Raw genomic sequence first — 25059 nt, 5'->3', positions numbered from 1 at the left:
CACATATTGCTCTCATACAATGGAAAATCAAACCAGTTCTATGTTAAATATATTATCAGTTATCGGTTTCATGTTTATAACGAATATTCATCGTATAGTTCCTTTCTTATTTATGCACTAGAAATACAAACCTGTTAAAAGAGATTACAGAGTTTGGAATCAGTCAATAGCTAAATATAGCAGCGAGAAAGAGAAAGTTCAGTATATATTCTAGTGCCCCAACTAAAAATATAATCCAGGGAGGCAAAAGTTACTATTTTTTAATCATAAAAAGCACCTATCCTAAAGCGTTATTTCAATATCTTCGAAAATTATTGTAACTAATAGTCAAGAGATATTACTGTGATCTAAAAAAACGCAAGAGCTTTTTACGTGGCTTGAAATGATCAGATAAGAAAGACATTTTAAATATTAAACCAAACGTAAATTCTGTGTTAATTTACATAAATTAGTTGCACCAGCGCTGCACGATAGGTGTACTTTATCAGTTTTTGTATCTGATCGTATCAAACTGGATCAGTCTCCTTGTTCAGTGGAAGCCTGTTCTCCGTGGATAATACTGTTTATACAATTATCAACCAAGGTTTATTTTGTAAGACCACATTAAACCTTGCAAAACTGTATACACGAAACCACCACACTGTAATCGTTATTAGCGAGGTTTTATATTCTGCGAAAGTATAAACAACCTTTGTTTTACAAGAATTGGGGTCGGGTAACTTTCCTATCTTATCTTATCTTATCTATTGATGCTTCCAGCCATCAGTGCTGGATGCGCTGAAGTACTGGCGATGGCGATTAACATCCCTCTAGATATAGCCTATCACGTAACAGAATAACATTCTAGAGGGTCTGATTACAGATGCCTGAGAGAGCTATCAAATATTACTCGTACATAAACCTACAGAAACGTTGGAGTTAGTCAGCCAGCATGTTAATATAGCAGGTAAATGCTTATTGCTTCAGTATGGTATAAACATCAGGGTGATCATTACTTTTTTCTATACGATTCATCATACATGAACGGCGATTGTAGTGTTGTACTGTGATCTAGATTATCTAAAGTAGGTTTTCCAGGCACTGGGAATAACTGAGATGACGATTTTTGATTATGGTGTTTTCACGTCATCTTTAGTATCCTTACGTCTTAAATAAAAACCTCGACTCTTTCTATCCAGAAGCTCCTAACCGCTCCACGTTTTTATCAAATAGTTATATAATAATAACTATATGATATTTACTATATATGTACGATGTATGTATGTACTATAATATAGGTACGACGAACTATATTATAGTTATAGTATAATAATAGTTTTATCATACTATTAAACTTGAATTAGCGTTAAAGTAAAATATGTAGTAATTACATAATGTTTCTATGAGTAATTCAACTGTTACGCAGCCTTCTGTCCAGAATTAACTGAATTGTAACAATTACTACATTAAATATAGTAATTTCTTATAGCATACGACTATGTATTTTTAATTAGTTATTGTTTTTAGGTTTCAGTTTAATACGAGTAATAAGTTGATTTAAAACCACAGTTTTACTACAATAATTCATTAAGAAATGAAATTTGCATAACTGCTCTAAGAATGCTAAGCAAAGGGCGTTTACAAATGGAAATGTGAAAAAGCACGAATTACTAATTACTTCATTTTATATATGTGGGTCAGATTCCTTCATATCACCCCATTTCTGAAAATTTGTTCTATTAGGCCTAAACATTCTTTTCCCATTACTTTCAATTAATTAATACAACCTTCAATGGTCATGAAAACAACATATTGTATTTTCTTTTATAAATTCGGGGCAGGCGAAATGAAGTGTTGTTAAAGTTTGATATTTTGTATATCCTGTGTTCCCTTGCTTAGACAGTTATTCATGATGCAACTTTTAATTTGAATGTAACTTTTAATTTGAGTAGAGGTTTTAGGTTGGGTATTTAGAAAATGTCAAATAATTCCTCTGTAAAAGATCTTTAGGAGAGATTTGCCTTTCCCGAGGACAGAAAACGTGAAAAAAGCTCAACGAGGATTGTTAGGCATTTAAAATTGAAGTTTTGGAAATTTTTTAACTAAGGTAATATAGCATTGCTAAAGATAAGAATGTATTTTTTCTAAATTATATATATATATATATATATATTTATTTATTTATTTATTTATTTATTAGTTAGTTAGAGTTATTACTTCAAGGAATTACATGTTTTTAAATGATGTTTGTCTAAGGATATGGCGTTTTCAATTCAATTTAGTTTGAGAATAGTAGATGTAAAAAAAAAATATTAAAAATTACTTTTTCTATCAATATAAATAAATAACATGTTCCGTTTAATCATATATGCATACTTTTCAAGATTTTATATTCTTATTTTCAACTGTCATTCTGGTAGTCATGATTGCTAGACACCCACCCATAAATACTACTTTCAATTCCAAAATGTATTGAAATAAATTGTGAATTTTTCTTGTCTTCATGAAAAGTATCTTAAAAAGCTATGACTAACTTCTTTTGAATAAAATCAATAAACCCGACGATGTACCCTATTGCGTTATCATTACAAGTAGTGGTGGTCCAAAAATGACATGTTTTAGTTCCATATTGTAATAAAATTTAGCTTGTATAGCATACGTACTAGTAGTACATACACAATGTTCACTACTATTATATGTACTTACATATTTTTTGTGCACGAAGAAATTAAATATGTGAAATAGAATAATTACATACAAACGTCGATTGACAATTTTGCCTAACTAGACATTGGCAGGTCTTCATTGATTTTTACAATGACGACGATAAAAGGTGAAATAGGTTTCTTGCATGTTGCAAGGGTGTACAGGAATGTCGCTAGCCGGAATGCGTGCGTTGCCTCCTTCTGATTCGCCGTTGGCCAAGTATGGACTCCACCGCGGTCAATATCGCCACCATCCATCCCCTATCCACCATCCCCCATCCACCATCCCCCATCCACCATCCCCCATCCACCATCACCCATCCACCGGGCGCTAGGTCAGGCCTTCGACCTTACCACAGCATTGTAGAAATGTCTGATAATAGAATATAATATTCATTTATTCATTTTATTTCTCTCTGAAGGAGAGTAAAGATAATATTTATACTCAAAACTAACAATACGTTCTCTACAGGTTCATACTTGGCTGCTTGGAAAGATAATCAAATATGAACTAAAAAGGTTACGAGACGGGAATCCATCTTATATACCTTATAAGTGCTACTCAACAAAAAATATTTTTACATAAATATAACGGAGAAAAATGTTTGTATAGGCGCTGTAAATCAATGTCCAGACATGGCTAAATGTAGTTTATTAGTGAACTTGTATCGTACAATATGTATGTATTACATCATTAAATATATTGGGAATATATTTACGAGTTAAACGTAATAGGCTATATTTTTATGGTTAAAGTGATTCGATTATGGCCTTGTAAAAGTAAACGATGCTATTAAGCACATAGATTTAGTAAAGTAAATGTCAAATGTTACGTTCTAATTTGTGGCGTGAAACACTCAAGAAATTATTGCTCCAGGACTTACCTTATTGGGGAGGAACAACTTTCACAAATTTGGAAAGAATCCTCATTCTACAAAAAAAGAACTGTTAGATGCCTAGCAGGTCTTGGTTACCAAGAGAGCTGTGAGGCAGCATAACATTCAAAAATAACATTAAACCTAACATTTTAACTGTTGTGGCATTTTATATACAAGAAGTTATCCTTCACACAGTCTCTGCTGTACATCTAAGATAACATACACCACCACAACACAAGACATGACTCAAACTTTGTCCTACCACCCCATATCATTAGTCTGTACAGCCAAAAACCAACATAAGCTGAAGCAAAGCTGTTCAACCTACTGCCAGAAAGATTGAAGAACACGCCAGCAGAACAGCTGAAGAAGCGATTGCCTGACGAAGAGACCCTCCTACTCAGTGGATGAATTTGGAAAAGAAATAACACAGAGATATTATTTTTACTACTGACTACTAATGTAACAATATGACACGTCTTTTGCCATATACGTTATACCTTTTGTTACATTAAAATTGTATATATTTATTTTACATTACAGGTATATCATTATTATGTATTATATTATATCTTTTGTAAAATATAACGATGGAAAATGTCCGAAATCCTGTTATCCTTTCCAAACCTTATATCGTCAGTAACAAACATTAAACAAAGAATATGACACATTACTAATCTCCAAGATCATGCAAATAAAGAAATTGTCTGTTGCCTTCAATTAAATAAACCATAACCAAGGCCTGAAATTGATGTCCCCTTGGATTAGAAGCTTTGCAAACATTCATCTGATGTTAATAATCTCCCTGCCCAGTTTTTTGCAATAACACGTCGACAAAGTAATAAATCTGGACAATAATTTAATTTTAAAAAGGATCATACAAAAGTACCGTTATGGATACTTATGGTAGTTTACGAACAGTGAAGCACTAACGGTTTTATGTACTTAGAAGTGAAAGACAACATTCAAACCCAACAATACTGAAAATTATTCAATATAATACAGTCAGTTAAGTTAAAATAATTTAAAGTTTTATACAAATAAATATAAAAAATGAATTACAAAATCTGACAAAACGGAATATTATAATTCATACAAAAAATTTCAAAGTTATTCATTTTCATGAAACAATACATTACACTGACAGTGGTTAAAACAAGATGAAGCATGACATCTGTTTACAGTTTTAACAGAATGTGAAAAGAAATTTCCAACAAGTTCTAGGCAAGTTAATAGTATATGAGGTACTATATAAATATTTGTTTTTTCATGAAGACACACGTCAACTACTTCTAAACTTCTAAAACACAATTTGATTTGGTAGGCGTCTGGAATTGTGTTGAAATGTGTACTGCATCGTAAACGATTCTCTGAGAGTATGTACTCGATTTTTTCATTTAAGGGTCTTATTGATAACATCCAAAATAATATCTTTTCTAGAATTATAATGATAATATATTTTAACGATACTATCTTATATGTTCTTGAATCCAGCAATTTATTTCCCTTACAACAAATTAATAGTTCTAGGATTTAAAAAGATATATGGAAACTTCAATACTATAAACGGTTTATAATAAGGAATAAGTGCCTGTAATAGAAATATGAACAAAGAGTAGATTGTGACTACTACACGGGGACGGATAAACAACAAAGTGCGAGGCTTTGAAAAATAAAGCCCTAAAAATCTGTTAATATCAGCCTATCACATTTTGCAAAACATAAGAAATTCATGACATTCACAGTACATTCTCTCATAATAAAGTCTTGAACAGTTTAGGAACATTTAACTTTCAAAACATTGCCTTAAATTAAAACAAAAAATAGTTAACTTCCAAGACATCCAAAACGACACAATTGCTCCAGAGAAGAGTTTGCCACAAACAGACCAGACCAACCAATTTGACCACCATGTACTGGATTTTATTTATATACAAAGTGAGGGAAAAGTCTTAGGAATACAAATGTGAAACCTGTTTTAAGATCTTTATTTTTGTAAAAGCCTTAGGTTGCTGTATAATATATAAACGTCAACGTTTGGAATAATGAAGCATTCTCGATGTAACTGTTCTTTCTAAAGAGGTAAATTCTTAAAATTGTACAATGCGTCGGTTTACTATCTAGTGATTTTTAGTAGAAAGTGACAGATTGTTGTGCTTGTATGTATAAGACTTTCAGCTATACGAGAAGTCGTGGTTCCTTTCTGAAGATCAAGGAATACTTCACCAAAAGCGTGAAAAAGATGTGTCCTTCGCCCTGTTAGGACAGGATATGTAACAATATTAACACTGATGGCAAATTTGGCGTCAACTATTGTTTTCTTCTTAAAATACATCATGACAAGGAAATAACTACCATAATCTGTTAATATAAGATTGTGAAAATTAAAACGCTTTCTTTTTTGCTGAAGATCTCAATAAAACTTATGAGAAATTTCAGATTGGTCTGTAATTTTCTCTGGATAGGAATTCTATTTCTTTACCATTGATGACATCATAGCTTTTTTGACATCAAGAGAAATGTCAGTTTCAATTAATTAATCAAATGAGTGATAAATTCCGAGTAATAATTCTTCAAATATTGAAGACACATTACTGGTACTAGCAGTTTTTGTTGACAGCGACTTATTATACTTCAGCTAGTCACGTTTTTTTGTGAAGCCATCTTAAACATATTAGTTTTGTAAAAATTGGTTTGAACCGTGGGAATAAATAAACAAATAACATGAAACCTATTCAACTTGTTCAATATTCAATACGTTACCACATTCCAAGGTCTCATTTTTCAAACATTTTACTCACGAGGCTTATAAAAAGTTTCAATTAAAAATAAATTTATAATAAATAGAGGTAAGGGACGATTGGCCTCTGAAAATACTTTCACAACTACGTGATCAAGAGCTGTTTAACGAAAAGTCGTCTTGTCGCACATGTTTTTTTTTTTAAGTTTAATTAATCGCTTATTTAAAGTTTCGTTATACCCAAATGTGTAATACCATACGTTAAGAATTGCTGCACTACAACTATATTTTCGATGTTTTATTCCCATTTTACCAATCTAATAGGTCCTCATTAAGATATTTAAAGTCATATGCACTGTTACCTATTCAACATATGATATGATATCGTTGACCGTGGTCGAGTTAATTGAGCCAATTAAATATTTAGGTAAAAGTCCTCGGCTAGTATCCAAAGGACAACACCGGCAATACTCCGGTTAATATACACGAGATACAACATTAATCAATAACAAGGGTACTAATAGAGGCAGATAAAGGAAAATGACAATGTGTTGGGCAAAACACAAGACACATGTTCAAGGCAATTTGGCTATAATTTTTTATATTACTGTTTTTGCTTTAGTATCACCGATAGAGTTCTACATAGAAGCATTTCCTAATCTGTTTCACGTGCAATTTTATTAATTTTAAACCATCCAAACACTACTAAGATATGCTGGCATTTTCGAAGACCCTGTTAGTGATAAGGCAAGATTATATGTTCTCCTCGATAAAAGTACGTGTTATGGAACTGGATTTATAATGGTCTTGATTAGAAATTCGTGTAACGTTTTTCACACACCAATATACTTTCCTGGTGATAAGTAAATCGGAAGGCCGATCAGGATTCCTGATAGTACCGGATTTTAATGGAATCAGTGACAACTGAAGGTGATAGCAGTGTGGAAATCACTTCCAGGAAATGATCGGTAAATATGAAAACTGAAAGGTTTAATTGATTTTAATACAATGCTGCAAATGTCAGGGCCGGTGAGAGGAGGTATCGCGGAGCACGCACGCCTTGCTGAACCGACCGCAGTCTAACTCCAATTATCGGCCAATAGGCTGTTCTGTTTCACCGATCTTCCGTTTCTCAATTATGTGTCTTTAAAATTTACACGTCTCTGGCACTAACTCGCCAGAATTATACATTACAACAGCATAATGTGCATAAATGTTCAGGAGATCAGAACACAAACCATGTAACTCCGCAATACATGCACACTTCACAACACAAACTTAAACTGAAGAAGACGTGAGACCGACGACCATCGAAATAAGAGGGGGGTGGATCCAAATCCTCGAAAGGCTGTCTCCTATTTTTGTACATAACAATCGCAAATATCCGAAATCCTTTATCCCTTCAAGTAGAACTTAGTAATTGCGTATCAATCATCATACTGCCTCAAAAGGCTCTACTAGAATTGCCTTAAACAACTGTTCTACTATTGGTCTACCAAATTTACTACTATCCCCTCAAACAGTAACGTCATTAAAGTTCTTGAAAATACTCTTTATACATAAGTAATTTTAAATACATTGTCTTTCGAACATCGTATATAGTAAAAGATTAAGATAAAATAATGTGTTAGATTCTCATGGCTCTCTGGCTAATATGGGTGGCTCTGTATCCTTCAGTTGAAGTGGAAAGTAGTGGTGTGGGAAGATGTAATCACTCAATAAATTTAGATCCTTATTTTTATACTACTAATTTTGGAGGGTGGACGCGTCATTTGTACTATGGCGCAGATTTATGCTGCTTAACAGGATTGCCACTGCATATTGTTGGAAGGAGTGATTTAGAGGTGGTAACATATAGAAGTTGGAGAGATAAGATGTACGTATTAAAGATGCAGATGTTACGTATCGTAAATGTAACTTATAAATATAAAGGCACCCTATTTACACATATATTTACGACATCCTTGAATCCTCTTCACTGTATTAATATTTAGTTGTCATAGTAATAAAAGAAGTAATCTATAGCCACGTTTTGTTCCAGATGTGGCAAGACATCGAAAACTTCCTGCTGGCCCAACCCACGCCGCCCCAAGCGTCACCTGTGAGCATCTGCGGGTCTGGCACTGTTCCGGTGGTGACGGCCGCGGCAGTGGCGGTCAAGGACGAGGCGAGGGTGCAGGAGGAGCTGCAGGGCTACCAAGCAGAAGAGTTCGTGGACCTGGACATGTTGATCAACAGTGCGGCAGAGCAGCACAGCCTACAGTATAGTCTGCAGGAACGAACAGTCAAGGTGGAGGGCGAACAACAGAGTCTGCAGTACACCCTACAGCAGGAACGGTCCAACAAGATGGAACAGCAAGTCGAGCAACAGAGCTTGCAGTACACACTGCAGCAGGACAGGACAGTCAAGTTGGAGTCTGATCAGGAACTGATTCTACAGCAAGACCAAGAACAGGTATTACGCAACTGCTCTTCTAACATCATCAAAGGCTAGCCAAAATGAAATAAATAAATATCAAAAATAATCTACTAAATTTAAATTAACGTTTATGCTGGTGTAAAGGTGTTTTGTTATAATTTTTCTTGGTGTTAGTTTAAATTATATTTCCATCCACTTAAATAAATCATTCAAAGTTTTAAACATAGTCCAAGATGTATACAGATGCAGCTATGCGTAAACTATAACTTTGGCGAAAGTCACACCTATTAGACCAAATTGAGTGGCAATGCTAACGGGCCAATTTAATCTATATACACGTACATATTTGGGAGTGCCGATGGCCGAGTGGTCTAAGACGTTGGACTTTGGGTCTGAGTTAGAGATAGCGCAGGTTCAAATCCTGTCTTTGGCCGTTGCACTTTTTACCAGTACCTTCGACCTTGTACTGTATCGACTCTCCCTCTTGTTCTGTTTGATAAGATCCTCGCACAGGCCAGTGGCCTATGAGGACGGACAGAATAAGGCTTAAAAAAGGGGATCGGCCTCTCCTTAAAAAAAAAAAAAAAAAAAAAAACATTACGAGTAAATGCAAGAGCATAAAACTAAACAGTACAACATAAACCTAGATCTAATACTTTTACTTTAATTACAATTGTACTGCAGTACTTCTTAACCAATTAAAGTAACATGTTTCTATACGAGTATATCTCGATTTGCAGTCTAGTTCATTGATAGTAATGGTCCATTAATAGAAGAACAATTCAAGGCATGTAAGTTAGTTGAAAAGTATGTGGGATGCATAATCATGCTTTCACATATCCATTGACATCCATGGCATTTCCCACCGTGGTTTTATTTTGTTTAAAAGAATACTGCAATATCATTGGATTTATATTGCACACATAAATTATTTTATAAACTCTTCAATTGATGATCCAGGACAGAGTTCATCAATCAGATTCTCGCCATTAATTACCTGCCTTACCCACTTCATTTTACCGTGTAATTTTGTTATTCAAGAATAGATATGTTTATCTTCAGTAAATAGAAGTTTATCACAGAATATTATTCAACCGTATGGAATCCTCAAGAAGATTGAGAATAGTTTATTCTTAGGTGTAAATATTGAGTATAACTCCAGTTCACTTTCCTTTTAGTGCAGCTTTCTGAAATCGGATGTTATCACAGATTGACTCTTGGAGTCATGTTCCTCTAAAGAGATCCAAGAGATTCAACTCTTCGCATTAAAGTTACGTTATGTATAGGGAACTGGGTTACTCCACCGTGCTTAAAAATCATGTATAAAACATCGTAATTGTTCACCTGATGAGACAATGAATGTGCCTCTTTACCTAGATTACACTATATTTTGTTGTCTAGGTGCCTCTGATGTCCTTAAGACGTAAAACATTTATTTTGAGCTTCCTCGTCGTCGTCATTTTTTGGGTATCTTCAGACGAACATGAGTTCAGATTTCAAGAGTCAAGTCTGTGACAGCGTCAGACTTCAGACGCTGCACTATGAGGAAGGCGAACTGGAGCTAAACTCAACAATCACAGTGATTCAGCCCTTCCCCACATAGCTAGTGAATCTGATGGTTATGGAGACAACAATATTGAGCCAATACTTATGTTTATACTCATCCTTATGATGACAACGTAATGTTATAGAAATATAAAGTATCTCGTAAACAGTTTTTTGTAACCAATTTATACACTTGATTTACTGAATGCCCTTAAGACTGTTTAAAACGTAGCATTAATTTATAACAACTTTCTCAAATGTTATAATAGATTTAATAAAAGTTGTTTGTTGTGAATGTACAGGTATTCAGAATCGAAGGACCTGTAACGTTCAACGCACTGATGACGGTATTCCCCAGCCAACAGAGCGAGTACAGCCACGGCCAGATGTCCCCCCCAGCGTCCCCGGGTACCCTGCCGGACAACGACGCTCTGGCCAAGAACTTCCCCTCCGAGCTGGCCAGGCGGCTCACTTCAGGAACGACCGCGGTGGCAGTCGAGAACGTCGACCTCCTGTCGGCCCCCCTGGCCAAGGTGATGACCCCGCCGTCCTCCCCCAGTCTGGGGGACATCAGCCAGGACGGACTCGACAAGTCGTGCTCCAAGAGGGAACGGAGGTCGGTACCGCGCAAGAAACTCACCACTCACTCCTGTTACCATCCCGGCTGCGGCAAGACCTACACCAAATCCTCTCACCTGAAGGCACATCTCCGCACACACACGGGCGAGAAGCCGTACCAGTGCGGCTGGAAGGGCTGTGGCTGGAAGTTCGCCCGCTCGGACGAGCTGACTCGCCACTACAGGAAACACACCGGGGACCGTCCCTTCCAGTGCAGACTCTGTGACAGGGCCTTCTCGCGCTCGGACCACCTCTCTCTCCACATGAAGCGCCATATCAACATCTGAGACTGAGGACAATCGCAGCCACTGTCGGAGCCGGAGCCTAAGCGGCAGACCTCCATGTTGTCCAGTTGCTTCCGTCCATCACAGTACTTCATACGTAACAAAAACTCAACTTTCCTGACACTTTAAGTTAATTACTGTTTAAAGAGGTTTAAATTCTTTACTAAATTGACAAAAAACGAACAAATCCCTTATCGCCAATAAATCTCAAGCCAAATTTAATTATTTTTACTATGTAAAAAATAATGTAATAATAATTAAATTATTATATGATTAAATAATAATTATTGTTATTTAATAATAATTTAATTATAATTACATCATTTTGTAATGTAAAAATAATTAAATTTGGCTTTATTTTGATTATTTAATTTCATTCAATAATTCTTTTTTCATTTTTTAAAATTATTTCATATTCCCTATTGCGATATGTAATATTTTTTAACAACCGTAGATGATTTTGATTTCTTAGCGAACCCTCTTTAGGACAAAATTACTTATTTAAATTGGCTACAAAACAGTTTTTTTTATCTATCTCTTCATTCGCAGCCTACGGATTTTGAAAATTCTAAACGGAATGTAAAATTCTTATCGTCTGAGAATATGAAGCGTCTACCTGGCACGCTGACTTTAATCTAGTGTTGCAATTTAAAAATTTGGAATTATATATTTTAAAAAATTCAAAATTGGAGTTACACAAAGGAAGCGGATGTGGGGGAAGCAACTGAACGTCACAGAGGACGGGGCTACTGGAAGTTATACACACTTCCAACCTAGCAATATACAGTGCGATGTTGTATTTATTTACCAAAGTCGAATGTCGCACGGACTGTATGCGAGGGTAGGCCCTAATACACCCTGCAAGATTGATTTAATCAAACCATTAATTCATCTATATTATTAGTATGTTGATTTTCTATTGTATTTTGTTTGTGCCATTACTGTTACATTTAGGTAAGTCAGATTATAAGCTGATTTTAGGATACGTTAGTGATGTAAGTGGGAACTTGAAAATTCGATATGAACGAACGCCTACCTGTCAAGCAGTCTTAGACGCCATTCCTTGCAAGTCCCGTAACAATCATACTTATTTCTTGCAGTTGTATGTATTTAATGACGTATTAACCTTTAAATATAATTGGCTAACGCTGTGATAAGTTATAGGATTGATAATTGTTAGTGCCACATATCTCAGTGCCATTAATATTTTTTTGTGTTATTATAGATATTTACATAACAAGTTGTGTAATTGGATTCTATTATTGTATACAGGGGTTTACGTAGCATGCTTCGTAAATTTTACCAAACTCCATTATCGCCACGTTTCGGAACTAAATGCTACCTTTTTATTTCTCCTTAAACAATGATGGAGGATCGTTTAATAAGGCAAACACTTAGTTTACATGTTGCTCAATGCCTAGTTCAATTGCGTTATCTCATTCTTACCTCGTCGAACTTGAGATTGTAACAACCGTACTTTTTCTGAGATAATCAAGTCATTGAAATCAATGTTGTTATTGAAGCGTTGTTTAATAGTAACTTCATTCATTACGTCAGTGGTGGTGTAATGAAGTTCATTACGTGACTCGTGGTGTAATGAAGTTCATTACGTGACTCGTGGTGTAATGAAGTTCATTACGTGACTCGTGGAATGGACGAGTGAAGATGTGGAGTTAGGTGAAAATTACAAACAAAATTTTGTCTCACAATTATTATTATAAAAATGATATGTATGGAACAAATTTATACATAAGTAATAAAGTTTTGAGACGTTTTAAAAAGCGGTGGATATGTTTTTACATTTTTATTATAGTTCTTTATGCTTAAATGTAATTAAGGAAGTTTTCAAAATTGTTGGAATAGATCTTATCAATGATTTGGTGTGAATGTTTGGGGATTTTTAGGAAGGAACTAGTCTCCGATTTGACAGGAAAGGCAGTGTCGCAGGTACTTTTAATGTACCCAAGCAACACCTGTAAATAACGAGAAAGGTTGTTACCATTGCTAGTGTAGGTGGTAAACGAAAATTGTGATTTCTCCACTGTGTGCCACCTGGGCTGATACCGAGCTTACACTCTCAGCCCGGTTGTACTCACTTTACTGCTCTCTCATCGAGTATAAAGACATCTTACGTCACTTGCTGTCGGTCTATCTTTCATCTTCGTGTTCTTCAACTGTCGCTTACTGTATATTTATATTTTTATAACTCATTACCACACGAGCCTAAAATAACATCTTTGTAAAATTTACTGATGAGTTTGATATATTGTTAACCTATGGTCAAAACTAAACGATTTAACTCTAAGACGAATCGACTATTTTGTCACTTTAAGAAATCTCAAACGAAGTTTCAATACTAAACATTACTCTCTAAAATACTACAATTCGAGTTTTCAAAAGTGCTTTGGTTTCTAAGATTGTCTGAGAATTCTTGCCAAGTTCTGTGCCATTTAGATTTTAACGTGTCTTGTACAACCGTCAGTCGTTTGTAATGGGATGGAATGCATTCATAAGTCCACCAGTGTGAGATCCTTATATTTTTTAATGGTTTACTAAAACAGTATAAGTTAGCGTTTATACGATTTATATCATGGTTACTTTTGTAAGTAAAAAATAGTGATTTTAATATTAGTAGAAGATCTCATTTTTACCGATGAAGTGTGCAATGCTGGGGAAAAATTATTGTTAAGGCCTTTTTTTTAATCCGGACTAATTAACTTGCTTATATATGCACCTAGTGAAGTCTCCCTAGTGTTTATTTGTTAACTTGTAATCTTGTAGTAAAAATTAGTATTCACATCATTTTAATGAGGGAAACTTGACATATTGTATCAATTGCTCTTGGAGTTCCAAATGTAAAATTATTTGATAGTTATTTTCTATTAAAGCTTTCTGAGTTTTCTGCTAGGAAATGTTTATTTTTCGTTGCGTACAATCCAGTGAAAGCTATTTACATACTGTAACATCCTTCATTAAGTTACTTCACTACTCGTGATTCCATGTCATACTTTTAAGATTCAAAATGTTGTGACTGGTGAAAACTGTAATTTTACTATCAACACACATTTATTGAGAAATATAGTACCCAAATCAGTATTATTTATTGACAAATACCGTTAAGTTAATTGTAATGATTATGTCGGTTAGAAATAATTACTCTTACATTGTTTATTTATTGAAACTATTATTTGATTTGTTGTAAGGTCAAACAAAATAAATCCTCTGATTTCGTGTTATCAAAACAGATTTAACTAACTAATACATCATGTGTAATCCTTAGAACCATTAAGTTGTAGTTCTATAATGTTCCATATGCACGATAGTGATTGTTGCGCGGTCTCTAATCACCTGAAATATTTGCTTAAATGTCATAATGGAAATCTACAGACTAGGTATTGTTTGTGCTTGAAGTGAGTATCTTAGAATGTATGTCATGCCATAGCGACATTATTTTGATAATAAGTAACTACAGCGTGTACTATATTTTTTACTAAATGTTTCAAAATAGACACAGGAAGATATGTCTGCACGTTCTTACCAAATCAAACCCATTGTTATGTCAGTATGTTTTGAGGAAAAGCCATATTTTCTTATAGATAAGTTATACAGTGAAGGAAACATGAAAAGAATGTCCACATTAAATAAATTTTGTTGGTGTACTGTTTAACTTCATACATTAGTAAAAAGATGTCTACGGATAAATCGCATAACTAATTGTCATAATATACTACACTGTTCGTACTAAGAAATACCAAGTCGTATTTGCTCTTCTGAAATCGGTAAGAATTCCATTGTATTTTCGACCAGCACAATAGATTTCACCATGTACATTTTAGTTAGAACAGGTTTATTCCAAATTGTCTTTTGGAGAGTTACATTTAATTAAGGGCCTTGCGAAGGGTTTGCCGTATGAAAATTAGACCAATATTGACAATTAAATTAAAATAGTACATAAATGTTATTATATCTGTCTAGTAGGATGTGGAGATACATTAGTCAAAATAGATTTCACTAAATATTTTTGATTTTAATTCAAAACTAAATACAAAACTAATTTTTGTTATAATGTCGAATTAATTACATTTGAAGCTGATGCTTTTAAGCTCACGAAAAGTTTGAGTTATAACGAGATGTAACAATATTACACGCACGATTAGTTATATATAACAAAACCTTACAATCCCGATGTAAAACCACATAACAGTAGTGTTTGTTCGTACGTTCTCTGAGTCACAATGTAATACTTTAATTTCAACGGTCAATTTGCCAAGGTTGCAGAGTAACAATTAATTCTGTTCCACTTGCAACGGCATGAATTAACGGAAATGTGGGTCGTTGCGATATATTTTGCAACAGATAATAGTTGTAAGTCTAAAAATAAGCTGGGAACGACCGGGGGCAGTGGTAGGTGAGGTCGGTGGGTGTCAGGTCCGGACCCGAGCTGCCGTGGACAGAGAACACCGGTGCGGCCCTTATACCGCTCCGGTACCGTATCATTAACCTCGGGGTCAGGTTGGGCAACTACTGCACCCGCACCCGCACCAGCACTTGCTGCTCGGAGCTATACTACACTCACACTCACACTCACACTTACACCACCGGATTCCTGTCAGGCCCTTGATACAGTTGATTGCGGTCTGCACGACAGCCGGCCGACTGTCCCCAGGCTACTGTATAGCACGTTACGCAGTTCATTATCGGTGTGCGGTTCAGGGCCCAACGCCTCACGCGCCGACGCGACGTAACGCAGCTTCCGTTGTATTTTACGAGAAGTTCGTTTACCTCAGATCCACTACATTACCACAACGGACGGAATTTATCACTTAAATCATAATAATAATCTCTATTACTTTATATATCCAATAAATAAAATATTTTAGTTTTTAGCCCAACGACGTGTGGATCCAAAAACAAATTTAAATAGTAAAAATTTTAAAAGTGTAAGGACAAGTTACACATAATATCCGAAAATAATGCATACCGTAATATATTGTAATACAAGGCTATACTGTTTTTCGATACTCCCGAAACAATTTTCAATAAAATACCTTTTTCATCTGTCATAACTGATATATCGATTAATGGAATGGTGTATTTTTCCCCAACATGTTTAATACATATAAGGCTAGTGATCCCTATACTTAATTTTTTTAATTATACCCTTATTGTTTCTTTGAAAATTTGCATTTTAATTAAGCTTTTCGTTACCTTTGTTGCGATTACCACAAATGGCACCCTTGCTTTTGCCCCAACGACGTGTTACTGATGTGTTACTGAAAAAACAAATTTCAATAGTAAAAATATTACCAGTGTAAGGGCAAGTTACAATTAATATCCGAAAATAATTCATATCTTAATGTATTACAGAGCGTAATACAAAGTTAGTGTTTTTCGAAATTCCCGAAATATATTTAAAATAAAATAACTTTCATCGCAATCAACACTGATGTATAGATTTATGTTGAATTGTTCTTTCTCATCATGTTGTAATACGGATAAGGCTAGATTCCTATAATTGTTTGATTAATTATACCCTTATTTGTTTCTTTGAAAATGTGCATTTTAAGTAAGCTTTTCGTTACCTTTGTTGCGATTACCACAAATGGTACCCTTTTTTAACCACTCACTCTTTATTGTTCTTTCCCATCATGTTGTAATACAGATAAGGCTAGATAATGTTTTTGATTAATTATACCCTTATTCTTTCTTTGAAAATGTGAATTTTAAGTAAGCTTTTCGTTACCTTTGTTGCGATTACCACAAATGGTACCCTTTTTTTAACCACTCACTCTTTCCTCATAACCACAAGTAATGAATAAATAATTAGTGAATAATCCGAATAATTATTTTACTGGCAAGATCAATTGCAAGATAAGCCTAATACTAATAAGGTTTGTAATTCTTTTCATGTTTCCATCAATATGTATGTTTAAAATTGTGATTTTATGGCATATTTTATTTCTAATACAATCGTAGTAAAATAATACTTTATCAATAATTGCTAACGGAAAAAAGTTAAAATTGAGAATAACGAACATTGTATTTTACCACTAAAATGTATATTTCGTACTACTATATCACATCTGGCATGTGATTCTACTATTGTATTACTAATTTACTGTGTTTTGTAGTCATTAGTCAATTTCTGTATTAGACGTTAATGTTCAGTAAAGTCCAAGGTAAAATCAAATCCAACTGCGTCTCTTCTACCGTATTCTATACCTCTATACGAGCATAATGAGCCAAGTGTGAAGAAAATTGTTGCTGCACTTGTTCTTCATCATCTCAGCTTCTGGTAAACTTGAGCCTCCCTTGAGCCTCTCTGTGTTGTACATAGAGTATGACTGTTGAGTGAGAGTCTGTGAGAATGTAAAGTGTGAGTCACATTGTCTCACGACCTCTCACTGCTAGTGTAATGCCCAGACTAGTTATTTGTCACATCATTGTAGTCATTACCTTCTTCAGAGTATCAATAAAGTGTGTCTCACATCTGACCACAGTTTTTCAATGTAGCCTACACTCCTAGTTCTTGAGTTTCAGCCTTTGCGAACAAAATCATTTTTTTTATAGATTGAGTCAAATTCCGTTAGCTGCTCCAAAATCTTGAACTTTTTCTATGATTCTACTGAATAATGCGCACCACGAAAATCAGTCTTTGACTGTTGGAGCAAGATTATAAAGTATTTGGTCACACTAATGCTTCCAGCCATCAATACCAAGTATAACACATGTAACAGAATAAAAATCTTCAAGGTCTAACTACAAATGCCTGAGAAATTTGCCAAATATTATAAACTCATTTTCATAGATGTATATATACAGGGTGTAAATAAGTCCCGCGCGGGCTTGATAATTCCACAACGATTACAAGTACAACAATAAAACTGTGTACATCATTACTACACCTATAAATCTACTGAAGTAACTATTTTGTAGTATTTTATTTTGTCATGTCAGAGGGATGGCCCGTTAGGAGTCAGAAGAAAATCTTAAATTAACGCATTTACTATATTAGTAAAGTACAATGCCGCAAATCTGATCTCAAAGGGTTCACGCTTCAAAAATTACGTTTGTTTAAAGTTCGAAACATTTACAACGTAAGTCCTGTTCTATATGTATCAATATTCTTGTCTTGGCTGAAGTTATGAAAGTTAAACTTAGTAAATGAATACTACTAGTTCGTGAATCTTCACATTCAATGGAGGATGGTCTACAAGGAGTTGGGTGGAAAATTTAACGTATGCATAGCTCATTTACCAGTCAAACTTTAAACCAGCATAATTTGTTAAAGAGTGAACCTTTTCATGTCAGATTTGCAGCATTGTTTTCTACTTTAATTTGATGAGCTACGCAACCTATCCTCTAATTTAAGACAAAAAGTAAATTTATAGGTACCAAGTTTTATTGCTTTACCTGTAATCGTTAAGCGGCCTACACACGTTCAAATCGGCTTGTCAATTCGATGTGAACAAGCCGAACTGACAAGCCGAATTGGCTGTGTGTATGCAAAAGTTTGTTCAAAACGATGTGAGCTCAAGCCAGAAATTTGAACTGATGGCATGATGGAAATTCATCATTTCGGCTTGACACATCGGCTTGACGGCAAGCCGAACTGATCGTGTGTATGGGAGCGTCAATTCAGTTCCTCAAATCAACTGTCTGCGCTTGCGCACAGTGACAGGCGTCTGTTTAGCAACTGTCCCGCGTGTTTGCTGCTGTGTCCGTAGTCAGTGAAATTTATAGCCCTTTTCCAAGTGACAGCAGACTTTGAAAAAGTATTTTTTTTATTTACATTACACTGTGTTGTCAGTGCAATGAGTTCTTGGAGTAAGGAGTTCTTCAGTTCATAGAGTTGTTTAGGGGAAAAGAATGTTTCTTCGTTCATCCGCAAATAATTATGCCAATCTTTGGGGTGAAACCGAAGTTCTTTTAAAAGGTTAACATGGGAGTACTGGGGCTCGATTTAAAAGCCAGTCTTTAGTCCACTGATTCCGCTTGAGTTGACGCTTTCTTCTTTTCACAATTACACAAGCCACTGCACCATATATTACTAATAACTCATCGTCCGAAAACATTATTTAACTTGCAATTTCCGAAACACAAGCACAACAAAATTTTGGAGTTAATTAACCAGATCGAACTGACAAGCCAAACTGAACGTGTGTATGTGATTGCTGCGTCAGTTAGAATTGACAAGCCAAACTGACAAGCCGAACTGACAAGCCGAATTGAACGTGTGTAGCGGCCTTTAGAGAGTTATCAAGCCCGGCTGACCAGTTGCAAGCCCGTTATCTCTAGAGCGATAAGACTTTTGACTCGGATAGTTTCACTGATAACGGCCGTGAAACTGATTCTTAGTAGTCGGTAACAATTTAGAATAATGAATGAAACTGTTTTATAATTAAATAACCCTACAAAATAGGTTCAGTGGGCACCTATAAGAATTTGATCATAGATTGTATACTGATCCGATAGCTAAGTTCAGGCAACGACCTGGCTCGCTGCCTGATCCTTGTAATCCCTCCCCGTCGTAAAGATAGACTGCAAATCCTAGTTCAGAATTGAATATTTTAAAATTACAACGGTAATAAAAATCAATAAAAAACGTTGAAAAAAAAACGATAAAAAAGATATATAGTTTCTTTTTAAATCGTACAATTTGGTCTACAGTGAAAATTTATATGTATATATCTATGTGTTTTGAAAATAAATGTTAAACAATACATTTCAAAGACAATATCTTTATCCGGATTTTTACTAGTTGAAAACAGCAAAAGGGAGCTTAGAAAATTTCATTTTATTGTGATTTTATCTATTTTTTACTAATATATATTTACATTCCACATTATATTATCTTTCAAGAATAAAGAAACAACTATTTACAACAATAAATATGTTAAATTTGGTGATCTTGATTTATATGTTTGTTTTGAGACAGTATCCGTGATGTATTTAAAAATCATTTACAGTATTAGCTATAATAAACAGTACTGAAACTGAATCAGCTGTAGTTGCCTTCTCGATCAGCTGATTCAATTGTAGATTGTTGCCACGGGTGTTCATTACTTCTTTCTCATTTGATGTTAGTTTTTGCTAACATGGTGCTAACAACGGTAGAGAAAGTTTTTATCGTAGAGCATTATTTTTGCTCATACAGAATTGGACGTGCGGGTGGGCCAAGCTTGTCATATACTGCATTACGTAATGCAGTGATTCCTAGTGTTGTTGAAAAATTTCGAAGAACACGTAGTGTTTTGACACAGCGAAAGGGCTTTTCAGGTCGCCCAACTACTGTCTGTACAAAGGAAAACCACGGAAGAGTGTTGCAACAACAAGTGTTACAGTTACCGAAAAGAAGCCAAACGCGAGCTTCTCTTAAAACGAATATTAGCAATACGTCAATGCGAAGAATGTTCAAAGCATTGGTGGTTTTCCCTACAGGATACAAACTGGACAACCTTTGAACTGTAGAAACAAACTAGCCAGAGTTCAGTACAGTGCTTCAATGTTAGCAATGTGCTTTGAAGAACCTGATGTTTTGAGTAATGTATAATTTACAGATGAATGTCAAGTGCACCTTAATGGTTTCATAAACAAGCAGACAACACGTTTCTTTGGATTTGAACGTCCTGACATTGTTGTAGGGAGGTTACAGCATAGTTAGTGTGTAGACTAACCATTTGGTGCGCTGTGTCTGGGAGTTGTATAGTGGGACCATACTTTTTGGAAGGCAACAAAACTGAACGGGGGTCATATTGAACATGTTAATACCCGAGTTTAACCGATTTTGCTTCCTTTGACTCTTATTTATTGGTAAAATCTATATGCAATGTTGCTGTGTTTACTATAATAAAATATTTCCAATTCCGTACTGTTTATTTTGGCTAATACTTATTACTTTCTTTATCTGTCTATTACCTGCAAAAATGTTGGAAGAATGATTTATTACCGTATTATTTTTTTCTGAACCACGTAAAATGCATTGGACAAGGAAGCCAGAGGTTATATTTATCCTGCGCTCTGTGTCCATAGAGTCAGTTGATCGAAAAATTCTCGTGATTTCAATTATACTACTCTCTATATGAGGATTATTTGGGTTTATAGGGTCAGCTTTCATCTCATATTTAGGCTGATATTCTTCTCTCCCCTTCTCTCGACACATTTTATCTTAGCGACCACTAATACTATGGATAACATACATATGAAAAGAAGAAAATGTTTCGGGTACCCTTAGTGGTTTTGAGGGAATTTCAACCCTTTGTTTAAGCGGAAATGGAACATAAAAAATAAATTGGTTTGGACTAATAGATTACTTTGCCTGTATATATTCAAGCCTGAGTATAAAATTTGTACTAGAACGATGCCGAATCAGCGTTCTAGAAATATTTAGAATGTCTTAAATATTAAACCAATCAACTTTTGTTAATAAGTTATCTAGTTTTGATGAATTTCTTCCTTGGTTCCAGCTGTCAATATTTATGACAGCGTTGTAACTGACGCGACTGCTCTGTGTTTATAGTTGGGAGAGTACTTCAACTCGGTATATGATTATTTTATGACAATAAATGATAGTTAACTATTTGTTTTTTAGAACGACTCTCGTCATAAGTAACAGTGATTTATGTCCAACATAAAACTACATTACACGTCCTGTGCATGATTAATAAAAGGTCATAGTAATCAGTCTTAAAATGTGTGCCTTCTGCATAGAACTCGTTGCGTGGCATTTGGTTTTAGCCTTAATCTAGAAGTTTCTTTAAGCTCTGTTAAATCGTACGGCTCTGGTGCCAAGTACAAAAAACTTAATCTAACAATTTCTAGTTTCCTTATGACAGTGAAACTGGTTATTGTGCCATGTATCATAAAGAGCAACCTCTCTCTTGAGTACCATTCTATCCGAAAGGTATCCCAAGGTAAACACAAAGTTCACTAGACAGTAGATGGTAGTAAAATGACACATAGCCTTAGCATAAAATTAGTAGCATATCCATAGGTCGATTGACAGTCCACATTCTTGTCATATCGCTGGTATGTAAAATTTTGTTTAACTTCTAATAATCCTGCTTCTAGTAACATATGAATTTATACATGTAAGTCTTCCGCTTCTTAAGAACCTCGCTCCGAAGTCTTATATTGTGATCTGGCAGGCATAAGTAACTCTGTGAATAAATTTGAGTCTTACCCACACTAGAATTACTCCAAGACCGTTTAAAGAATAATTTACTTTATATGTTTCGTTTTCAAGCACAATGTTAAGCACAATTTCTTAATCCTTTGTATTGTAGCATATAGTACTATTTGAAGTAACTTTATGAATATTTCCTTGGCTTAAACTTCAGTCCACCTCTACGGACCGCTAATTTATAAAATGATCTTATATTATCTAGACATTCTAGATGAAGTGATTTTGGTGAGCGTATTAGGTGCAGGTGACATGTGTCAGCATATGCGTGTGCTTTGGTCTGTCGAACACAATACGAGAACTGTTATGAATGTACACTAAGAACACAACAGAGCCAAAACACCTACCTTTAGGTACTCCCGTAATTCTAAAAGTGGGGTAAAACTCATGTGTTCATATTGTTATTTGGTAGCTTTCTTCAAGGTAAATTTATCCAACCGATTGTTCTCTACTCGAAGCCAAGAAATTATAGCTTTGAAAGCCACAAACTTACAATTCGACAAAATAATAGCTTGATAATAATGTAGTGTGTCAAGGATTGTACTTCCATCTCTCGCAGCAAGTATATTGGCTGAGGCAATAGAAGTGCTTTAGTTTTTAAAGATATTCTGAATGCAGCCTAAGACAAAATTTCTCCCGATACCATAGAAATAACATAGTCTAATTCGAACTTCGAATAATTCCTTTATAGGCTCATATTATTCTGGCTGGTAATGTTTCCAATGTACATTTCAGTTCGTTACAATAGAGATTAGATTTGTACATTTTACAGCACTACGATCTATAACTCTTGACTCATTGATCATGCTAAATCAGACTATCTGGGTTGCTCTGTCACTTTTGGGTTTGGTTTATAAGTGTAGCTAAGAGACCAGTCAGTATCGTGTAGTGTGACTATTTATCAGTAAATTGCGCAAAAATTTACCATGATTAGACACAGCGGAAATCAGATTTTAAAAGAGTGATTTGATTTCGTCCAATACAGGCTGAAATAGATAGTGAATATCAATGGAAGTGTGTGCACTATGGCAAGAACCCGTAGGATTTCTCCCACTCTGATGTTTATGTAACAAAAGTCGGGATTCCCGCAGACCAACTCAAACCTTTATATAATCCACCACGGATCCTCCATCTTGTGGGGAAAATGCTGCGGATTGGGCGTTATGGTTCAACTCTCAACAAAGTTTACCCTGGTCGAGTGTTCCGCAACAGTATCCAAATCAAGTCTTTCACCTCAAATCCAAATTTGTGCACAAGGGAGGTAACTAAAAAAATAGTGTTAAAGAAATATATGACACTGTTAGGCCAAATTAACTGTTTGAGCTTCCTGAAGGGATAGTTGATTTCTTCAAACCTAAGGACAACCCAAGGAAACAGGATCCCGAAGAATATTGCTAAGTTAACCATGTTTGGATATGAATCACTCCACTACTGGTCAGCCAGACCACACCACAGTAAAACTAATTATGTCATTAAAAACCGAAATAACAACGTACCGGTACACTTTTTCAAATGGTCTTAGACTCCATTAGAACTCTTTGAAGTTCTTTCGAACAGGTAACGCGAGACTCAACTCGATGTTTTTGAACTCAATTCGGATGAAATAGTAAAGGTAACTTTGTCACTCAAAAACACAAACTCTACAGGATGGGATGGTATACCCAAGCCGTTTTAAAAGCTACCGTACAATTTATTTCCAAGACTGTGGCTGATACGATAAATGTTTATTTCGAAAGTGGCACTTTTCAACACAGTACTACACTTAAAGTACGCTGTAGTAAACCCGCTGTACTAAAAAAACTGCAAGACAGATATGTCAAACTACCATCCAATATTTCTTCTGTATGTATGGTCCAAAGTTGGACAAATATTTTTTGTTAGTTTCGTTAGTTAAATGCATTTAAAATTCTCACAGGTTTTTTAGTTCGGATTTCGTTTTCAGTTTTCAACAATAAATGCAGTGCCATTTATTCAAACAGTGTTACAGTCAATAAAAAGAAAAGAACACGTAGCATCTATTATGTGCGCTCTTTCTAAAGCATTCGATTGCGTAAATAATACTTTTATCGTAAAAAGTTTTGAACATTATGTCGTGCGAGGTAAAGCTCTAGATTGGTTGAATTCTCGTTTTTTAGGAAGTAAACAATAGCGCTGTAAATACCTTACGTAAATAGTGCTAGTATTACTTCTCAATCTCCCTGTGAAGTTAAAGATCACGGGGTGCCTCAGGGTTCAATATCAGGCCCCATCCTATTCCTGGTATATGTAAGTAACATTCCATGGACCTTCTTCATGCGTTTATCGGTAGTCCTCTTTACCGATGACACTACACTAACTGTCTCAAACAAAAATGTACATGAACTCAATAACTCGTTGCACGATGATGATACTACACTAACTGTCTCAAACAAAAATGTACATGAACTCTCAATAACTCGTTGCACGATGATGATACTGCACTGTCTCAAACAAAACTGTACATGAACTCAATAACTCGTTGCAAATACCTTTGGAGGAAGCAGAGGGTTGGTTTTTATCAAACGGAATTTTTAGGAAAACAAACTAGACTTATTCTCCTGCAAATATGGATGTTCCTGTGGTACCATCGGCGAGGTTCTTGGGAGTCGTGGTGGGCAGTAGAAGGATATGAAGTACCTTGAAGTAGAAAGATCATGTAGTTCCTAAAATCATGTAGATCCTAGTTCCTAG

General features: G+C 35.1%; 1 protein-coding gene across 1 annotated transcript in view; it reads left to right on the top strand.

Moving 5' to 3' along the window:
- LOC124369992 (Krueppel-like factor 5) overlaps positions 1-11446 on the top strand; it is a 147910-nt gene extending 136464 nt beyond the window's left edge. The window contains exons 3-4 of the mRNA XM_046828250.1: positions 8344-8757; positions 10569-11446. Coding sequence (XP_046684206.1) covers positions 8344-8757; positions 10569-11171 — 1017 coding nt within the window. The 3' untranslated portion in view covers positions 11172-11446. The remainder of the gene's footprint in view (positions 1-8343; positions 8758-10568) is intronic.
- The last annotated feature ends 13613 nt before the right edge of the window (positions 11447-25059 follow it).

This window comes from Homalodisca vitripennis, chromosome X (genome assembly GCF_021130785.1).
Source record: "Homalodisca vitripennis isolate AUS2020 chromosome X, UT_GWSS_2.1, whole genome shotgun sequence".
Classification (NCBI taxonomy): Eukaryota; Metazoa; Arthropoda; class Insecta; order Hemiptera; family Cicadellidae; genus Homalodisca; species Homalodisca vitripennis.
The sequence above is the reverse complement of the archived record's forward strand: the minus strand, read 5'-3'. Positions and strand labels throughout refer to the sequence as shown.